The sequence below is a fragment of the Filicampus tigris genome, chromosome 9 (assembly GCF_054856515.1).
Source record: "Filicampus tigris isolate MCC_2025a chromosome 9, RoL_Ftig_1.0, whole genome shotgun sequence".
Lineage (NCBI taxonomy): Eukaryota > Metazoa > Chordata > Actinopteri > Syngnathiformes > Syngnathidae > Filicampus > Filicampus tigris.
Window position 1 is genome coordinate 20,482,288 of NC_141225.1, and position 15,235 is coordinate 20,497,522.

At 39.9% G+C, this 15,235-nt stretch overlaps 1 protein-coding gene across 3 annotated transcripts in view; it reads left to right on the plus strand.

The window, feature by feature from the left end:
- The window catches only part of cdh22 (cadherin 22), a 197,201-nt gene that overhangs the window by 141,556 nt on the left and 40,410 nt on the right, over positions 1-15,235 (plus strand). For all 3 annotated transcript variants that reach the window (XM_086040608.1, XM_086040609.1, XM_086040607.1), the window contains 2 exons: positions 9,234-9,353; positions 14,095-14,262. In XM_086040608.1, coding sequence (XP_085896734.1) covers positions 9,234-9,353; positions 14,095-14,262 — 288 coding nt within the window. The remainder of the gene's footprint in view (positions 1-9,233; positions 9,354-14,094; positions 14,263-15,235) is intronic.

A 15,235-nucleotide genomic window follows, 5' to 3' on the forward strand; every position in this document is an offset into this window, starting at 1 on the left:
TCATCTGAAGTTTGATTTCTGACTCAACAAAGAGAATTATGCGGTGTGTATTTGAAGCACTCATTTAGCATACAATAGGAAACACTAGCCACACGGGCATAAAAATAGTAACCTTGACTACGTTTTACATGCAGTCAATAGTCGGGTTAAGGTCAAAATTCAGATTTCGGAGTCATTCGGAATAACTCGTTTACATGGCTTGAGCGGATAGAGTTACCCCCACATTTAAATAGCCCGATTGAAATGGCCATGCACGGATGTCATGGCGCAATTATACATCATTTCCACTTGTTACTTGCTTCCGTCAATAAAACACATTTCTATATATTCATATCACTCACCACACGAATGAAGCAGACGGTTTCCTCCTCGCTTTAAAAGTGTGGCGTCGTACTTACTCTTGCTTTCTCCATATTTATCACAAAATTTATATTGCCAAACAGCATGCATACAACCACTCCCTGTAATACAAAGACCAAGATTCCTTGCGGAATGTCCCGTGCATTCGGGATATTCTGATCAGCGTATACATGCACACGTATTTGAGTTGGAAACGGAGTAACTCAGGCCTGATATTTGGAATTTCAAGAATCTGAATAAGGGCATATTCGGGTTATTGCGCTTATTTACATGGATTTTAAAAACCGAATACTGCCAATATTCGAGTTTTAAAAGGTTTATTGGCTCCATGTGCACGAGGTCGTTGTGGCAGTCACGTTACCTTTAAGAAGTTGTGGATTGAACATAAAACAATGTGCAACAGTAAAATAAAGCTCATACTCTTTACCCGCTGAGAATAATGACAAATATTAGTGCTGTACTGATGAGCTGACGGAGTAGTTGAAACGTCTCATCGAACAGAATGTCCGTCTAAAATTGTTAATTTCATTCAATTCTAATTGTCATTATTCATGTTTTTCATGATATAGAGTGCTATTTTTCCTCATTGGGAACACATTATAAAAAAAAGTTTTGTTTTTTTGTTTGGTCTAGGAATTAATTGGACTTGTATCTCAAAGCGCCACTGCACAGTATTTGCACTTTTCCCATTTCCCACCACAGAAACTCATTCACTAAAGGAATGTCTCTCTTCCTGCTTCCTCAGCGTGATGCAAGCTTCCCTTTTCTGCATACACTGCTGTTTATAACCAAATGCATGTTTTTCTTCTCTTTCCCCATGATCTGTTGCTTGCTTTTTCGCTCCCAAATATCAGCGCTAAAGTCCCGTTCGCAGTAAGAATAGGATGCCCCAAATGTTGTTCACAATCTGTTTACACCCAACATCATCTATGCAACATCAATAGCAGCGACACAAAGTTATCATTTCGGTAGCAAGGCGTCTTGTAGCAAACGGTAACAGGTGTGAAATATTTGCGACGTGCTTGAATAAGGACTAGCGGTACACTCAAGTGGGAAAATAAACAGATTTTAAAGTGAAAGCCAGTAGTCCATATTGTAACCGTCCCATAGTGTTGCTTGACCCTTAAAAAAAGTTTTTGTTGAGTAACTCAATTTTATTTCGTCAAGTGCAGCCACTTGATTTAATAATATTGAGTAAAATCAGCACACCATTCTTTTCAGTGTTGCTTTTTAAGGTAAATGTGGGATCACTAATGGTGTTTTCAATGATTTTCAGTAGATTGTTAAATTTAAATAGCAACATTTTGTTGTAGTTATTTTTATTTATGTGCCTAAAAAAGGTATAGGACTATCTGAAAAGCAAAAAAAAAAAAAAGACATACTGACAACATACAACCCATACGGCACATCACTGTGTCTTAATTTTTCCACTCTTATACCGCAAAAAGGGGATTTTCTGCTATTGAAATAGAACAGATCAGACATATGTATCTGTGGCCAATTCTGCACGAGTCATCCCTCTCTAGACTTAATGTCAATCTGTGTCACATTGTGATGCTCAAGACATCCAAGAATTCATGCAGGAAGAAGGAATTGTGTAAGAACTGTAATTTTCTAAAAATAACATCTTCTAAACCCGTCAATTCCGTCATCTCCATTAACCAGATTGTATGGTATGTACTTTTCAATTTTCAAACTGCTGTGAAAGCTTTTGTGAGTAGCCTGTATCGATTATGTGAGCATTTGTTTTAGTGACGGGATAACGTAAAGTAACATTTCAGACATAATCAGGAGCTACCTGTGGTATATTCATTTTTACTTATCGTTTGTGCAGCCTATGGCTTCATTAACTTCCCAGCCTCCTTCAAAGCAAACTAAAAGTTGTGTACATCGTCTGTTTGTTTTTCAAGGTTGGTTAAGTCCAAAACAAGGAGAGGGCAGATAAAATAGGAGTGGCGACGATGTTGATGAAGTGTGAGCGACTTGTTGTTTTGTTGAAAAATATGCGGCTAATGAAATTGCAGTCCTAAATCAAATTTGCAGTTCATGCTTGATTGAATGTTGCTGAGGAGCATGCGTGTCTTTATGATCGGACAAAAAGGAGTGGGCAGGAGTGAGGATGAAGTCACTCTGCATTGGTGGGCGGCAGTGGCTGAGTCCTCAAATCAACATTTAAAACGGTAGACTATGGAGGCATTCATCAAATGTTATGGTTAAACCAGTGAAGTGTAGTCTTTTGGCTCATGCGTGGATAATCAACTGGGAATAATCAGCACTTAGGCTGGATTTGCACAGCAGGTGTAAGTGCTTCCAATGTATTTCTTTTTTTTATGTTTTTAATGGTCTATTTTCAAATGACCCTCTGCACTTATATTCACTAAACACATGGATGGGTGTAAACGATTACATAGGCGTCAACATTCAATTATATTATTAAATCATCATTAAAGCCATTCATCCATCCATCCATTTTCATTGTTTGTCCTCATTATGGTTGCCAGCCAATTGCAGTGCACACATAGACAAACAACCATTCACACTCGCATGTTCGACTACTGGTAATTGAGTCTTCAATTAACGTTACATGCTTGCCTTTGGGATTTAACTTAACTTTAGCCTATGCTAAACTTGTGTTTAGCATCTGGTGCTTTAGTGGCTTGAACCCGCCTAACAGTTCTGAGGTACAGGGTTTGAATCTGCTCCAGAAGTTCCTATGTATTTTTGTATGTATGTATGTATGTATATTTACATGTACGGTGTTGTCCAGATATCCACAAATTGAAAGGGTATGTCCATTCTGTCCAATAAAGACTTTTTCCGATCTGCATCACCATAAAGTGAAAATCAAACCTCAGGATGTAAAAGAAAAAAATACGTTTTCGTTCAAGATTTAACACATGATGCCATTAGTTGCTGGTTCTGTCCTGTTGCTCAATCAACATCGTCAACTTTCCTGTGATTTCCTGCAGCTTTTTTGTTGCACAGAGATGTAGGCCAATTTGTTTCTACATTCCTTGAGTTGAGATTGACTAAATACAATCTTAATACGGTGAAACGAGACAGTCGTGGTGGCATAAAGTGCTTTGTTGCCTCAAACAGCATGTTCTTTTTTTTGTGAGTCTTGCTCTCAAAAGAGAGAGACATTTACATCTCAGTATCAACAGCAGCTTTCGCGCAGTACTTTGTAGCAGGTGGCTTACATTGGAATTCCGGCTTAATGTTTATGTTTTGGAAAGCATCATTAATATTTGAACAAGAGCCAGCTCTTTCCCCTTGTGCTCATCCTCATCAATACTAAATGTTCAAATATTTATGCAGCTTGAGTGAAGCCTCTTGAGGGTTTAAAAACATGCAGCTTTTAGTATTTCCAAACGGCTATATTGCCACATTTCCTCAAGGTTGCTTAGTTATGGGCTTGTGTACATTTTAAGCATTAGAACGTTTGAGCTTTTCACCTCAATGTCTAGTCCACATACTCCAGGGACAAAATGTACACTGGGCATTTTTTAGTGGAGGATTCACTAAAGGATTATGTTTTTTACTCAAATTTGATGTGGTTGCAATGGAAAGTAGAAGGTTCTTCTTTAGAAGTCTACATTTTTGGCAGGGCAAGACATTGGTGGTGGTCTAACACTAACCTCTAATCCAGGGTTGGGCAACTGCAGTCCTCGAGGACTGTTCTCCTCTGTTCTCCAATTATCCTCAGCGCCGGTCAATAACTGTTGCAGGGATTTCACAGTGCCATCAAACCAAGCTGCCTCTTCATATAGTCAATGTGAGCGCGTGAGTACAGTCACGTTTTTGTTTGTCATGCGAGAATGAAAGGGCTAATCAGGCCTCTGTTGCTCTGCCACAGTAAGATAACCCCAGGCAAAGTGCCGCAGTCGACATTAGGACGGCTCTAGTCCGTCATGCTAACAATGGATGCGACAGGTCGAGGCAGCAGTGACTTACAATCAATAGTCTCTGCCAAGCGTCCTTATGCAGACGACCGGTGACGTCCACACCACGGTGCGCTCAACCACTGGTGTTTTGCTGTAATTGATTGTGTCTGATTCGCACGTGGCCTGACGTTATGGAGGGAGGAGTACCGGTGTTGCAGAATGTGTGATTTAGTGCGACGGTAGGACAATGCAAGAACTCAATAAGTAATGTGATTATTTTTGTTCAATCATGCTAAGATGTGTGGACTATAGTTCATTGTGCATTAATCTGCGCCATGGCACAGAATATAAAAGTGATGTGCTGAATTTTGGCACCCCAATAATCGATTTATTATTTTTTCTCTCTTTTTACGTTTGAATTTCAGTGAATTCCCTTTGAATTGGCATAATTTTGAGTGAAATTGAAATCATATGAAAAACATTCTGATTGTAAATTAATGTGATTAACAAGCCCTTGGACCCCTGTTTTCATGGCGGATAGTCCTTTAGACAGTCAAATGTTGACACCCAGTTCCGCTCACATTGGATGGCGTAGCCAAAAAAGCTTTGCAATTTAGCATTGCCCTTTTGTTTAATGTCTCTGCTTCCTATCGGAGCTCATTTGAGCAAGTTCCCTAGTCGGACTTTGCCAAAGTATGAACAGAAAACATGCAAAACTCAACACAGAAAGGACGTAGCCCTGATTCAAATCCCCAACCTCAGAACTGTGATGTGGATGTGCTATATATAAAAATATAAATATAAATATAAATATAAATATGTATGTTCAGGTACACATTTAGATCTGATACTTTTTTGTAGATCTACATGATACTTTGACGAACTGTTTCCTTTTACACCAGACTTTGGATTTATTTCAGTACTGCAAAATACTGTCAGCCAAACAAATAGGCTATAATATACTGATATGATCTATTATGAGTCGTGAGTTCAAAGGCTAACCAAAATTGGATTTACAACCTCTGTCAGGAGGGATGAAACATCTCCCTAAATCCTCGTCGAGATCTTGAAAAGGATCAATGTACGCAGCCCATTGGCTTTTATGACACACCAGCTTTCCCCCTTCCTTTATTCCTCATCCTGTCTCGCTCTCTCTCTCCCGAGGCGTTTGTATGGACGGGGGAGGAATGAATCACGGTGGAAGTGGTGATGAAATAACTTTTCATGGGAAAACACCTCAGCTTTTACGACTTGACTAAATGATCCATAATGCAAGGCGGGGTGCAGTCAGTAGTCCCGCGCGCGACACGGCGGCGAGAGACTCGTCACCGCGGCCGTTAGACCCCCTCGCCGTGGCGGCGAGAGGCTAAGGTGGGCACAAATCTCTTTTACGAGGCCACCTCTTAAATAGCTGTCAGTCCCGCGTCTCGCACACTTTCGCAGCAGGCCCCCTCGCCCTAATTGAACCATCGCTCTCATGGCTGAAAAGGTGTGGTGAAGCCACCCCTGATGGCCTGTGCCGTTGTTACCATTACAGCCAAGTCAGGCGTAAAAAACAAATGTTTGCTAGGAAGTAACAAAGCACTAATACGGCCTTACTGTACTTACGTTTATTTTGAAGGTTTTCGCAAATGTATTGTCTGTCTACATATGTGTCCAGATATCCATTGCTGAAAGGAATGTGCTACCACAATTATCAATTAGCCTGTCTCGGCCTTTTTGCCATTTGTGTTAGCATTAAGCTAGTGGAAGGCAAAGCTGTATTGTTGTTTCAAATACAAATGCAATTCACTTAGTTTTGTTTAGTTTGAATGTAAACTCGAACCGGGGGAGCATTAAACAGCATGGAATCTCTTTGTGAAGAATTGCTCACTATCTGCCAAACTGCTGCTTGGTGTAAAGTCAGTTTTGTTGAGGTCACGGCCATCACTGAATTTGAATCTTGTATTTTTGCTAAGAAGTGAAAGAAATAAAACAGCTCATGTCGAAAAACGTGTAAGTCAGTTCACTTGTATTTCAAGACACTGCTGGACGGTAGCCTATATGTGCTTTCTACTCATGTAAGTCACTTAAAGACACTTTTAGCAGACAAAAACTGCTGGACTTCGCCTCTTTTGGAGCGAACACTCAAATCTACTCAAATCTGTGAACAAAGTAGACACCACGGTCAACACGTCATTCTTGTACCCCATTTTACAGACATGACCAATCGACCCACGCTTAATCCAGCTGTTATACCCGGGTGGCAAAATTCCAGGATTTTTCACAGTTGGAAACATTTCACAAGAATGGTTTTGTTGTTTGTTTTTGCTCTTCAATGAAAGAATTGATCGTTTCATAGAATATATATTTGAATATCTTGTTCGAATTCTACTTACAAATAAATCTGTTGAAATGTCATGCTTTTTATTTGTACTTATGTGGCCGGCTTCTTCATACCATGAGCTGCTATCAGAAAATATAGCATAACGGTATATCTGCATTACATGCTGACTCAAGAAGAGGGCATTAGATTTGATTCCCTTTGTGTCAACAATAGACTCTGCATCAGTATGTCACCAGCAGACACTCCAAGTATGGATCATATCCAACTTCAATAAGAACCCAAGTCCCAAACCTGCTGCCTGACTTCTGTGTTTTAATACAAAGACAATAAAGAATCATTTGCATTTATATAGTTCTTCCAAGCCATCTGACGGTGCAAGCAGCCAGTAGCCTGAACCAGCGTTGTAACCTGGGGAAAATTAAGATAAGACACTAATCCAGTGGATGGAAATGCTTTTATTGGACTCACTGCAGTTGGGCCAAGCAGGTGGGCAGAATTAACAAACCCCCTGCCTGTTGCCAATAATAAAAAAACAAAAAAAAACAAAAAACAAAGTGTCTCTCTAGTGTAATGTTTTCAATTCGATAAGACAGGTATCTCACTCACCTGCCCCAAGTGGGATTGTATCTATCTTTATCTCTTTCCATTGTGGTTAACATGCAGGGCTTTGAGCGAACTGGGAATATGTGAGACTCAGGCGATAACGTAAACAACGTAGAATTTACCTCCTGGCTTATTTGTCACTGAACTGCATTGGGAAACGCTTGCAGTCGATTTGCTTAACTGACGCATGGAGATCTGATGGAAAGTCTTGCATAGCTACTCTTAATTGTATCTATATATCATAATGTTTTATATCGCGTTTCAACTGTGGGCCTCAACTTGCATGAAAACTCACCAGTTTCTGCAAGTGCAAGCATCAAGGTGAAAAAACGTATTTCGGGGGACTCAAATATGACCACTGAACCTCATAAAAAATATATAATAATGGGAGATGTTAAAAACAATGCGCCCCTGACACCAGTTTCACTGATTGGGTGCAAAGGTCTACCATAACAGGAAGCATGAAAAAGCCTCAAGTATCCATGTCCGAAATTGAATATTAAGTCAGCCAATCTGGTTAAAATCATCCCTTTTCAAATGGGCAAATTGGCAAAGCTAAATTAAAAACCTTTTGTGTCTTTGCCGTGTGCATATCGACAGTCGATGATGCACTTTCAGCTGTTTATCAAAAACAGACCACAATCGTGAACACACTCGCAAGGAGAGAGTGCGCTGTGTAAAACCAATTTATTTATTTCTGTTGTTTTTTGTTTTTATATATGTATTCATATTTTACAAGTCTGTATTGTTTTTCCTTATTAAACCCCCTAAAAAATTGTGCGTTTATGGGGGATGGAACGGAGTAATGACATTTTAATTCATTTCGATGGGTAAAATGAATTGAATGCATGAATAAATGACTTACATGCTTGGTCACAATGAATGAATGAAACTCGTAATTTAAGGAACCACTGTAAAATAATAAAGGAGATGCAATAGGTGACAGTTGATCTGGATCTTTCCACCTACCACCACTATCAAGTCCCCCCAATCGGAGTTTGAGACAATGACAGGAAGTGAACAACGCTCTGACACTCGCCGCTAATTAGCACCATTAGCATACAGCCATTCGGCGGCTTAGCTGTGGCGTGACAGGGCTCCGAGAAAGGCTACAGCGGTGACCTTTGGTGGACACCACCAGCTGTCAGCAATTACCCACAGTGAGACAATGGCCAACTCTTTGTCCTTGAGGAGCCTTATCGTCATGTCTTATTGCGAATTTAGTCACAAAAGTGAAAATGTGCATTATTATGTGTTGTTGTTTCTCAGTAGCTGTTGAAGAGCCTTGAAATGTTGTAGGCCTCAGGCTGGGCTTTTGCTAAATGTGACTAAACGATTTGATGTAGCTCTGCGTGTAAATAACTCAAAATGTTTTCGCTGGAAAAAAAGCACCGGTAAGTATAACGGTATATGCTGCTGCCTTGCACGGGTTTTATTCCTGGCCAGTTCCCCAATATACACCCACTGTAGGTCCCAGACCTTGACAAAAAAAGTGGATTGGTTGCATTAGCAAGGGCATCAAAAAAATGTGCCAAAATTGCCATTTCAACAGGTACAACAAAATTGTAATCAACCTTGATGGCACTCCAACCCCATATTCCTGGTTTAGCAGGCCTTTAGGCCACTGGGACATGTGATGAGTGATTCGCTGTGGCGAACCTGATAGGACAATCTGAACCTGCATAATCCCAAATGATTATCCTATCACATGGCTGTTTGGATGTCGTCATTCCTCGTCTAAGTGCCGGTAATCGACTTTAATGGTTTTGCTGTGGCCTTCTGGTGCGTCTTGACTTTATGTTGATGATAATATTGACTTTATGTTCCCTTTCATCCTGAAGAACTTTGTGTGTACTAATGAGAGAGCCAAGACAATTGGGAGCATCACCGAGCCAAACGATCATTTTAATCATCAGCAAATGTTTCTGCATAGTGATGAAATGCGCTTCTTCTGGGCTGCAAAGCTCTTAAAAATCACATTAACACAGAGAGTCAGATCGTAACCTTTGAACAAACTTTCTGTCCAAGGTGAAACTGAATTGGTTCATTTGTGACGATAGGAACGTCTGTTCTCAAGATCACAGCATCAGATGCCGACGACCCATCTTACGGCAGCAGCGCCAGAGTGGTCTACAGTGTCCTGGATGGAGAAAAGTTCTTCACCGTGGGCAGGCACACAGGTAAGTAATGACCCCATGTATTTTGTTCTTTCTTTACCTGAACGCATCTAACGATTAGAAGCCGCAATTCCCTCAACCAATCACTTTTTGCGGCTAAAAACATAAAAGCAATTGAGCAAAACAAGCCACTCTATAAAGTTTCACTCAATGACTTTCATTCATTTGAGCAAACAAGTTGAATATCATTGATTTCTTGCCCCGGAGCCTTTAACAAGCCAGTGCAAAGCATCACGGGAGCTTGGCAGCTCAAGCCTTACAAACACACTGTGAAGTAGCAATGGTTACTGTGGTGCTGATCCCATCTAAGACTCTTTTTTTTTTCCTGCGGGTATTGCACTTAGAAAGTAAAAAATAAGAAGTATAGATCAGGAATAAATGTAGTATACCGACTGTAGGGACATTTGCCAGAACAGACGGCTGCATGTGAGCAGATAATGATGTTTGTCTTTAGACTTGGTGAAATGCATGCAGCCCATCATCACCTGAGGCCATTTCTGTATATGCAACATGCACAATAACTGCAAACAAATTATGTCAAGATCACTTGACGTGCCGGAATAAAAGAAAGCCCATATCGACAGTTATTATACAGTAAATATTAAACATTTACAAGTATGTTCGGTCTTTGCTATAAGCTTGACCTGTGAGATTGTTTTAATATGTTTAAGACGATAGCTTATCCGAGTTTTCCATGCGTTGACTTCATATTTGCCCTTAAAATCAGCACGGTCGCTCGGTTCCCATTCATTTTCCAAGGTTGTCAATACTAAGTTTATTAAAACTAAGTAGTGTAACTGCCCTTGTCGTGAAGTATATTGTAATCGTTTGCTTGCCGTCATAATGAATAGCATGGCAGATTAGACAAGCATTAAACAATTTAATTGCACATCGATAGTAAGTATCAGATATGAGTTTATCAATACTGCTTCCATAGCAATAGTATACTACTCCTCCTACCCTGATATTTTGATACATAAAATGTGTCATTTTGTGGTGTTAACCAAAATCAGCTACACTTCCAGCTAATGGCCTGGTAGATACGGCAGTGTGATCAATTTCAGATAAGAAACTGGTCTTTGTAATGCTTTGGTCCAAGTGGCAATTGCTTTACAGTAAACTCATCAAAATGACAGCTTTCTTATGCAGACATTTGGGTTAGTAAATAGAAATTGACTGAATTAAATCTGGGCGATTGTGTGGAATTGATTGCTGGTTAATCACATGATAATGCAATGTGATACAGTATTTAGATCCCTTAAAATTACCCTCAGTGATTGAAGTACCGTTTTGCTCGACTGGTCAAATGTGTCCAACAATAGAAAACACGACTTAAACAATTTTTGTCCAAATCCACCAGATCTGGATTTGCATCATCAAGAGCATCCCAAGGTGATAGCATGTACCGGTACGCCTATTTCCCCACGGGTTTAAGTGTTATAGTAATATAACAAACTGACTGCCTGGAGTAGCCTAGCATTGGCGGTGGGCCGTCCCTCCGCAGGGAAAAGCACTAAAGTTTTAATGATTCCCTTTTCGGCGGCTACCGGTTTGATCTGACCAACCTGAACGGCTGGATGATAAATGGTTCTCCCTTGGTGGGACCGTTCCCATAACTGGTTGCTTCATTCGCTCCTGCCTCATGAGCTCAGTTCTATACGCCAGAGCCAGTCTGCATTTATAGGCGGGATTGGCGAGTCGGATAGGTGAAGTGAAAGTGAAAACAAGTGAAACCAACGAGCGCGCAAGCCGCTATGCCAATATCGCTCTTACACTGACAACGCAACAGCAGTTACGTTTTTATATTTTTTTTCATTTTTATTTTTTAAAGAGCTCAAAATTCAGTAGCAGCTGTTTCCATTTTTGGTAAATGTGGTTTAACGAGCGTTCTTTATTTCCAGTTTCCAGGTTAAAGCTAATAAATGTTAGTTAGGGTATTCTAAGTTATCATAAATTAAGCAATTAAGAGGTTACTTTGAAAGTTATCACTAATCTAGGCTAATACAGAGTAAAGTCAGTTGCAGTAAATATTTTTATGAACAATACTTCTTGGCAATGAATTTAAAACAGTCAAATAATTGAGCGTGCCTTCTTACATGGGCATACGCTTATGCCGCTGCACAAACAGGCTCATTCCATGCTGTTTCTATTCCCCCTCTGTATTCCCCCTGTAATTGATTGATTTGATGATCCACAAGCCACACCAGGGCAGCCAAAGAGCCTCAAATGTCTCGTGAGCCGCATGTTGGACACCCCTTGTAGTACTTTAAACAGTATGCAGTCATAAAATGTCAGGCAGGTGATTTTCAAAGTCACAATCAGACTCATATTTCCTTTGTCTGCTGAGCGGAAAGGGGAAAGACAAAAAATGATTACAATGTCTTCCGTGTCTTTTATATCAAATGAATATTATGCATACTGGGGCTTTATTTCACAGTTGGTGTGCGCAGTCACAACCGGTAAAATTGGGAGAATATTTCAACTGCGCAGCACGCATTGGGATGTGGATCACACATGCTAAACTGACTGCCTCCATGAATAAAAGCCTCATTTACATGAAGCCTCTACACCATTATGTTGATCAGTGCTTCAACTTCGATTCCGTCTGGATTTCGAGGCATCCCCTCTGGCATTTGATGAATGGGGCGGGTATAAAAGGTGCATGTCATCTCTTTAACTGCATTGCTGCATGTACTGCATTTTTGCTGCGTGTACTGCATTTCGGCTGCTCATAGGACATGGTCAAGGGCTTACTGTGACTTGAATCATTGAGTTGTATTCCCAACACAGCGCAGCGGCCCTCAGGGAGCGAGACAGCACACTAAACCAGGGAAATGCATCAATAGATTCTGATGTGGATAATCCCCAGGCGAGGACAGGAATTAGATTACTAGTGCAAAGTAAAGCAGCTGGACACTCATGCTGCAGGGCCAGAGAGGAGAAGGTCTCCTTTCTTCCAAAAAGGACAATGTGCTTGCTAGTCTTCTTAAGCGTCAACTGTTGAAATTATTCTTTTTTGTTTTGTTTTTGAACATAAACAAAAGTTTAAATTGATGAAGGACAATGAAGGACAAGGCTGGTTCTCTGAACCCTGGTACACACATTACCAGTTTTTAACATATTATGTTACATACAATTACGGCGTCCGTGCGTTTTTGACACCAGTCCTGGAACTTTTTTGGAACACGTCACATGCAAGGAGCATGTAATGAAAATGTCCCTCAAAATAAGTGCAGCATAATATAACATCTTTGTCGCATGTCAGATTTGTGTCTGTTGGTCCATCTGATCATTAGCTTGTGACTCGAACATTTTGAGGAAGATAGTTTCTTTGCATTTTTTTTTGTTAATGATCACTAAATCAATTTAAAGTTGGGACACTACAGAAGCATGGAACTGCTAACCTGGAATACATATTTTTGACTGGGCTATGTCGTTCGAATGTACTGTAAAATTGTTTGAACGAGTTGGTCAAGTCGTTCCACGTTTTGGTAAAGCCGCTCGAGTGGATTGATCAAGACATTCGAACTTATTGGTAAAACATAGGCTAAATGCTAAAACATAGCATTTTCCCCATGATGCCACAGGGTGTTGACTTAAGCATGCACACAATTGGGAAAAACTGCCATATTTTTAGCATTTAGCATTTGACTTGCATTTGACCAATATGTTCAAACACTTATACTGTACCAAATACGTCCAAACGACTTTACCAATACGTTCAAATGATTTTACCAAAACATTCAAACGACTTAAGACATTCAAACCACGATACCATCTTGTTTGAACTATGCATTTACATTCGAATGACATTGCCCATTCAAAAAAGTTTATTCATCATGTCTGCAAAGTGTGAATGAGATCAGTTGAAACTTATGGCTGCCATTGACCAAAATGACAAATTGGTCATAACGAATTAACCAGAATGGTTATGACCAATTTTCCAATGATTACAAAACGTTTTGTACACAATTTATGGTGGGTGCAGAAATTGCCACAGGATTTATCCCAAAAGCACATACATTAAAGGTCAGACTGCTGTATGATGTGCTACATGAAACAAAACAAAAGTTCTGGAAAAGGTTGAGCTTCAGTAGCTGCTATTTATCTTGAGAAACACTTTTTTTCTTGTCCCACGTACTGATGCTCGCGTTTTGCCAACTCAAAAATAGGACATGCATATTTTTATAATTTCACACTAGTAAATTATTGTGAGAACACGTTGCAAAATTTCCTTTGGGAACAATGTATCTGCATAACCTAACCTGTTGCACTGTTAAGCTTATTTCATTGCACTACTAGGACGTTCCATAAAAACATTGCACACATTTCTGCTTCCTAACACGCATTCTAATTCTCAAGCTGAGGTTTTATGGCTTTCTCACTGTGCCTTAATTGCTCTATGGAAATCCGTGACTTTTTGGAAAGTAGCGTAGCTCAGGCGTTCCCACGTTCTTCTGGCATACATTCTTCTTTTTCATACAGCTGTGTCAAAAAGTGATGTATGCACACAGGCACAAATGTGACACAATCGTGACCAAGCAGCATGTCTGACGAGGTGAGATGGAATATGCTGTACTCCATAATACACTGCTTGCCAGACATTGATGTTTGGGGAGGTTTATTTATCTTATTATAAGAGTTATTCATGCTAAGTTTTAGCTTTTCATTGACTCTAACTTTCTCCATCTCTTTTTTTTCCCGTGCTTTTTTTCCCTCTCGCTGCCCATTCGGCTATCATTAGGTATCATAATGACAGCCGTGGCAGATCTGGACCGCGAGACGCAGGATCGTTACGAGCTGGTCGTCAAGGCGACCGACATGGCAGGGCAAATGGGCGGACTCTCCGGCTCCACCACAGTGACCATAGTGATCACAGACGTTAATGACAACCCGCCACGCTTCCCACAGAGTGAGTGTCCGACACATTCTCCGGCTGACTGAGGTAAAAAATAAAAGACGACCGGCCAAAGTAGAAGACCAAAGTAATCTCACTGTGAAAATTTGAGATGTTGAAATAAATGACAACATTCATATTCACAATGTTTCAAACCGCTGTCACCAGAAAAGACAACGGGTTGTGGTTCTTAAATAGTAATGGGAAAATGAAGCTTCATGAAGCACTTATTTATTATTTTAGGATATTTTTTATTCCTCTGGATGGTGCTCTTTGTTTCAGATAAAGGCTAGTGCACTGGAAATTCATTACATTTCCATGGTATCTTTAATTCAAGAGTGCCATTTCGAGGAGTCGAAATTTATCACACGTGCTTCACGAAGCTTCATTTGTCCATCAATACTCGTACCTAGGGTGACTATATTTTTATTTTCCAAAAAAGTGGACTGCATCTTAATTTGCCAAACTTTCCATTTCACCAGATGATAATGATTATAATTAAAACAGCAATGAATGAGCCGCCGACTAAGCAATCTGATTTTTTTTTCAGCAACACTATAGCCAAGTTATTCCACATTGTTGCACATAATGTATACAGATATTTGTGACTTTTTTTCATTGATTATATTGTCCTATTATGTAGCTGCCAATCTCCTTCACAATCAAAAGTTTTCTGTCTTTGACAAGTACGGCTTGACATCATGATTTTCGGATTTCAGTCCATCAGTATGTTTATCTCTCCAGCAGTCGATATTTACCTTAGAAAAAAGGAATGCTAGCTTTAACGAGCTAATGTTCTAATGCCTTTTAATTGTGATCGCAAAGGTTGTTTAGTGACCAAAATAATGAAATAGCAGACAGTTCTATTGATGAGTTTTGTCAATAAGGCGGCAATCTAGGCAGCTTTATTTTAATTTAGCGTCTGCAGTCAAATTAAATGTCCCTTCAGTCCTAAACAAATGCTCTTCAAAGTAGCTAATCATCCTGT